Raw genomic sequence first — 6485 nt, 5'->3', positions numbered from 1 at the left:
TCCGATGTGACGGGCGTGCTCGGGCCTCCTCATACCCGCCTCAAATTTGGGGTAGATATGAGGGGTGCCAGTCAGCCCGGGCATTCAGGGCCGGTATGAGGAGCCCGTCTGGGCTGGGTTATTTTACCAGTCAGTGGCCGGGTCATCCGCCCGGGAGTTAGAGGCCGGTTTGAGGCACCCAGCTGTAGATGCTCCAACATTATCAAATGTTTATGTACACGTTCGAATGTATTCGCGTGGTCACCAAAACCATCATCATCATCATCAAATGTCCACAAACACATTCTCTCGCGTATAGGGATAGAGGCGGACATCATTTAACCGCACGCATCAAATATCTGCTACGAATCAAAGCAATCAAAGATAAATAACATAATCTTAAGCAATGAAAGATAAACATTCCATTGCAACAATAATTCAAATAAAAATATTATAATTCAAACGTACAGTTCTAAAATAAAATAGTTTAAGTTTGAATTCATCTTAGCCTGATGCATACATGTTTTAATTTTCCATATGAAACGCCTAAAAATGCTAAACAAGGTCATTTTGCAGTTGCTCATGAGTTCATCGATGTCGAATTTGATGATGCATTTAGATAAAAATCCACAAATGTTGTATGAATTTAAGAATATACTCCCTCCGTCCAAAAATACTTGTCATCAAAATGGATGAAAATGAATGTATCTAAAACTAAAATACATCCAGATACATCCATTTCAATGACAAGTATTTCCGGACGGAGGGAGTACAAATAAGAGGCACGGCTATGAACACAAATATTTAAGAGATGATCAGGCACTGTACATGAACGCATCCGGGCTCATCCACGGACATTCGAAGGTCAGATTAGAGGGCACAACTGTAGATGCTCTAGTCTTGCCCATACGAGTTGGGCTGTGCAAACCTCACCTATCAAATGGGCCGACGAGGTTTCGTGGGGTTTCTGGCCCTCCCGGGAATCAATCCTCCTGCGCCAAACGAGGCCTTAGGGGTCGTTGGAGTTGCCTAATCCTGCCCACACGAGTGGCCGCAGCAGCTTTACATTACAGTCAGCCGCGGGTAGTGAACAGGAGCAGACAGATACCACTGGCGCGTGTCGTGTATAAATATCTCTCCCTGACTCCCCGCCGTCCCACCCGCGGTCGGCCAGTCCCCGTTCCGTCCCGCCCCGGCGACTCCACCACCCGCCCCTCTCGCCTCACCTTCCCTGCACGCCCGCCCCAGCAGTTGACCCGCGCGACGCGCCGCCCGTCAGATCAGATGGACTACTCCAAGGAGCCGTCTCCCACGCGGTAATCAATCCTTCCCGCCTTCCCCGCGATTCGCCTCCCGCGCGCATTCTTGTTTCTGCCTGCGCGACCGGCGGCGATGGCTGACGCGGGCGGTGGCGCGTGCAGGGCGTGGTGGTCGAGGGACACGGTGGCCGTGGTGACTGGCGCCAACCGGGGCATCGGCCACTCGCTGGCCGCGCGGCTCGCGGAGCACGGCCTCACCGTCGTGCTCACCGCGCGGGACGGCGAGCGTGGGGAGGCCGCCGCCGCGCCGCTCCGCGACCGCGGGCTCCCCGTCGTCTTCCGCCGCCTCGACGTCTCCGACCCCGCCTCCGTCGCCGCCTTCGCCGCCTGGCTCCGCGACACCGTCGGCGGCCTCGACATCCTGGTACGCCACGCCACCACCTCCCCTTTGTTCTCCTCGCCTCCTCGCCCTAGGCGTCTGCATCTTCCCCGCACAAAGTCAAATCTTCGGAGCACCACCAAAGTTATTCCCACCTTTGCCATGGATGGATGATGGATCAGCCATGAATATCCACGATTCCGCGCACAGGCGCGCATCGTAATCCGTAGCGCTCTCGCTTTGCATCGGATCAGGCCGAGCCCGGTCCCGTTTCACACTGCATTATTGCGCTCTCTGTCTCGGACAGGGCACGCAACACAACACGAGCTCGCCAGCGCGTCGACCAACGGAATAAAAACGTCACGTCACTCTCAGGAAAGCCGCACGGAGTGGCAGGCGGGGTACGGCGGCGCTGTGTGCGCAGCGCAGTTATGGCGTGCGTCCGACGACCTTCCGTTCCCCGTTCGTCATCCGGGCGTCTGCGCCGCCGGACAGCGACGGCCGGCCGGCAACCAGGTCCGAGCTGACTACGATGTGTCGTGGTCTCGTGGAATATGTTAGATGGCCGGCACAGTACGCACCTACACCTGGTTGCTGGACTTGCTTGCGTCCGAGGACCAAACCCCAGCACCCAACCTGGTCAGGTTTTTCATGAACCGCACCACTCACAAAGATATTGCTTTTACCAAGTGTGCCTCGTTGACTTGGTCTAGGTGATAATAAGGTGCATCATCTACCGAGTTTACCGGAGTTCTTGTACTTAATTCTACATATTATTTCGCACTAAATATTCTAGTATCATGTGAATTTTGTCGACGTTTGCGTAATCATTATATATTCAGAGTTTCAGACATTTCTAGTTTCAACTGCTTGAGCTTATGGCTGCATTCTTTATTGAAAATTTACAAAAGCACAAGGGTCTTGCCCTTAGCCTTAGTTGCAGCAAACGGATGCTTTCTGAGCGAGCCAAGCCAAGGATACAGTTCATCACACTTTTGTTATATAACCCAAACCAAGCTAAGGAAGATTCTTTAATGCCAATTTTGTCAATGTTTGAGTAGTCATATATTCAGAGTTTCAGACATTTCTACTTTGAACTATTCAGATTTATGTTTGCATTCTTTATTGAGAAAGCACATGCGTCTTCCTTATTTTGACCGAGCCAAGCCAAGGATACTTTTCAGCACACTGTTGTCATATACTCCTAGGAGAAGAAACGAGCAGACTCTAAACAAAATGGTGGCCCCTAACAGAATGTATATTCAATTCAATGTTAACATACTCCCTCCGTCCCATAATATAAAAACGTTTTTGACACTTTCAGCACACTGTTGTCATATACTCCTACTTATATTATGGGACGGAGGGAGTAGTTCACTACCCCACTCTGGCATATTATACTTTTTTATTTTTTCTTTAGGTCTGAGCAGCTTGTTTTGGAACCCAGACTTTTCGATCACTTTGCTTAATAAAAGGGCTGCATGCATCACTCTGATGCGCAGAGGCCGGGGGTACTCCTCCTCTTCTAAAAAAAACTACCCCACTCTGGCTGAGTCCTGAGTTAGCACTTTCATGCCACTTATGGCTCTCCAACTTTGTTGGTCCATCCATGCCGTTAGGTCATCATCTGATGTGGTAAACTTTTCGAAAGCATACTTTGATAGTTGTGACCGGAGAGTGAAAGGCATCATACACCAGTCAGCACTCACTAGTGCTGTTTCCATTTCTAGCTCCAACACCAAAACCAATGAGAAAAAGGAAGTTGTTTCATGACCACGCAGATGTAAAGAAGCAAAAGGGCATGGCCTTCCTCCAACGCCAGAATTAATGAAGTTGCATCCCTGTCTGTCGATGTAGGTGAACAATGCTGCCGTGTCCTTCAACGAGATCGACACCAACTCGGTGGAGCACGCGGAGACGGTCCTCAACACCAACTTCTACGGGACCAAGCTGCTGACCGAGGCGCTCCTGCCCCTCTTCCGGCGATCGCCGGCCACCAGCCGGATCCTCAACATCAGCTCGCAGCTTGGCCTTCTTAACGTAAGTGCAAGCATGTTCTTTCAGATCAAATGGATGGTATCTCAAAGTTTGCAAACATGCCGTTGTGGGCTCGACTAGTCGATAACACAATGAAACTATCAAAGTGTGAATGCACGTGGCTAGCTACGTATAGAGACAGATAATTTTCAATTCTATCTCAAACCATATCGCAATCAGCAACGCCAGCAGCTCTACCTAATACCAGTACATTGTCCACTCACGCTCCACAGAATGCATATATGTCCAAATTAAGCCACTCCATTTGAAATACCTAGTCTTTTCTTTCCTTATCGTTGAAAGAGCAAAGGGGGGAAGGTGCAACGTTTTCTTTCCACAAAACTCCAAGTTTGCTTTAGCTCTTCTGTTTAAAGATTCTTCAACCTATATCTGTATACCATTCAATAGTACTGAGTTAAAAAAAAGTACAGAGTTAGGTGTTCAATCCTGCCCACCAGTATATTCTTAGTTAAAAGTGGATCATTCAAAAGGGACCACCCTCGCCTTTTTCTTCCTTATAAATTGTACAAGTTCCAAATTTTTGGTTCCTAGCTTGATCACATGGCAATTGGCAACATATGTCATAAAAAATGATAGTCTGTAAAACAATCATGCACATCTGGACAAGCATGGATGAATGGGAGGGGATTTTTGGGATCTGGATACACAGGAACCCACTTGATAAAATTTACCAAAAACATAAAACAGTACTCCCTCCGTCCCAAAATAACTGTCTCAACTCTAGTACAACTTTATACTAAAGTTAGTACGAAGTGAGACACTTATTTTAAGACGGAGGGAGTATAATATATCTTAATAACAAATGACCATTTGTGACCTGGGTAAAAAAAAGGAAAATGGTAGTGCTACAATTTAAGTTCCAAAGCATAGAAATGTGTTTTTTGGCTAAGCTTTAGAAAGTGGGTACACCTAAACCATCAGTCCATCACCATTCCAATATTTTGCTGGATGACGAGCAAATATAGTGTCAGCTGGCAGTTATGTGAGCTGTGTCAGAGGAACCACAATAGAGGCCAATCTGGTAATGGGTAAGCCGTCTATAGCGTCGGAAGTCAATAGGGTATGAGCAAATCTGGTTCAAGGGCATTATTAGACTGTTGAAACATGGCGGGAACATTCACAAGGGCTTGTCTGCGACGACTAATTTTGCAGAGACAGAAGCTAGTGCGCCCACTGCATGCTCGTAAGCTCACCTAACAGAAAAAAAAGGGAAGTCTCGGCACAGCCGTTTCTATACCTGCACTCATTTCGTCCCTAAGATTGTGGGAAACACACATTGGAACTACGGACATGCGTAATTGTACTACTTAATGAGTACAACTACCATGCCAAGAAAGAAGGGATCATGGAGGTAGAGTGTGCGTGCGTGTATGGGTGAGTGTACGTGTGTATGTATGAACGTATGTACTGTGTTAAAAGAAAGCGATCGACCGTATCTTTGATGCTTGGTGCTGTACGTTTACTCATGCGCAGAAGGTGCGCAACCCGTCGCTGAGGAGGCTGCTGCTGGACGAGGAGACCCTGACGGAGGGCAAGATCGAGGCCATGGTGTCGCAGTTCCTGGCGCAGGTCAAGGACGGGACGTGGGCGGAGCACGGGTGGCCCAAGGTGTGGACGGACTACGCCGTCTCCAAGCTGGCGCTGAACGCCTACACCCGCGTCCTGGCGCGGCGGCTGCAGTCCGGCGGCGAGCGCGTCAGCGTGAACTGCTTCTGCCCCGGGTTCACGCGGACCGACATGACCAAGGGCTGGGGCAAGCGCACCGCCGAGGAGGTGGCCGACTTCGGCGCCCAGCTCGCGCTGCTCCCGCCCGGCGAGCTCCCCACCGGCACCTTCTTCAAGTGGCGCACGCCGCAGCTCTACTCCAAGCTGTGAGAGACGGAGGATCGCACGAGTCCGATGGTGTTCGTCTGTACGTCCCGTGCGTGGTCGATGGTTGCTGGAATTCTAGGCGCCTTGCTGTACGTCCGTGGTGGAGTAAATATCTCGTTTCAGTTTAGCCATCGTTGTTGCTAGTTCGCTGCTGCTCCTACCTAAGTGTACAATAGCTGATAAATCGCTGGTGTTCTGCTCGTCCCATTGCTTTGGATCTTAACACGGCATGGATTCAAGTAGCGTCTCATTGCTTAGCCGTCAGCCCGTCACCAAGATTGTAGAGAACAATGTGAGCCCGTGTAGTGCCATTGTGCCATCTTCCGGGAAATCAAGCAGAAACACCGGCACTGTGTGTGTGGCAACGTCCCCTCTTGGCCAGATGGAGAATAATTTGGATGATCATATCATAGCAGGGGCCGCCTTGGCTAGAAGTAGGGCATCATGTTCGCTTCCTTGCTCCTCGGGAGATCGCCTGTATTCCGTTTGGCATTTATTAATATAAGGGTCAGAGTTTCGATGTTGTACTGATCGCTATGTTGATGTGTTTGTGCCCCCTGTGTAATGCAGTTTATGCAGGAGGCAGATCAAGCCAATACTTGGACATTTCTTTTTCACTTTAGCTATATGCAAGTCAACTGATTTTTAAATTGGGGTAAGCAGTGGTGGGGGCAACCAAATATGAGTAATGGGCCAGTTTTACTAGATATTTGGGCCATTTATCTATAAGCATTCAGAAGATTTTGCATTGGCTGGGGGGCGGCGGCCCAGGTTGGCCCAGCCGAAGCAATAATCCTACATCTACGTAAAGTCTACGAAGACTAACGTAACCTTCCTAACTAATTAACTTCGCCCCCCTGATTTTCAGGTGGGTGGGGCCCCTTCCTCCCCCTTCTCCAATAATAATTACACACGTTGCACTTCACGTAAAACACGTA

The 6485-nt window shown here is 49.4% G+C and overlaps 1 protein-coding gene across 2 annotated transcripts; it reads left to right on the top strand.

The window, feature by feature from the left end:
* Positions 1-1084: 1084 nt before the first annotated feature.
* LOC125538932 ((+)-neomenthol dehydrogenase-like) lies at positions 1085-6076 on the top strand. Of its 2 annotated transcripts, XM_048702246.1 has the most exons (4): positions 1086-1295; positions 1401-1662; positions 3475-3657; positions 5149-6076. In XM_048702246.1, the coding sequence occupies exons 1-4, from the start codon at positions 1264-1266 to the stop codon at positions 5548-5550; spliced, it is 879 nt and encodes a 292-aa protein (XP_048558203.1). In that variant the 5' UTR covers positions 1086-1263; the 3' UTR covers positions 5551-6076. The 2 variants fall into 2 exon arrangements, with proteins under 2 accessions (XP_048558204.1, XP_048558203.1); XM_048702247.1 differs by having other exon boundaries at positions 1085-1662.
* Positions 6077-6485: the final 409 nt, after the last annotated feature.

Source organism: Triticum urartu, chromosome 2 (assembly GCF_003073215.2).
Source record: "Triticum urartu cultivar G1812 chromosome 2, Tu2.1, whole genome shotgun sequence".
NCBI classification, from domain to species: Eukaryota; Viridiplantae; Streptophyta; class Magnoliopsida; order Poales; family Poaceae; genus Triticum; species Triticum urartu.
Note: the sequence above shows the minus strand (reverse complement) of the source record. Positions and strands in the feature narration are given on the sequence as shown.

Excerpts from the sequence above, each read along its gene's own strand:
- LOC125538932 (XM_048702246.1), top strand. The coding sequence starts at position 1,264 with ATGGACTACTCCAAGGAGCCGTCTCCCACGCG. Across the intron at positions 1,663-3,474 it reads TCGGCGGCCTCGACATCCTG|GTGAACAATGCTGCCGTGTC; the intron begins GTACGCCACGCC and ends CTGTCGATGTAG. Across the intron at positions 3,658-5,148 it reads CGCAGCTTGGCCTTCTTAAC|AAGGTGCGCAACCCGTCGCT; the intron begins GTAAGTGCAAGC and ends ACTCATGCGCAG.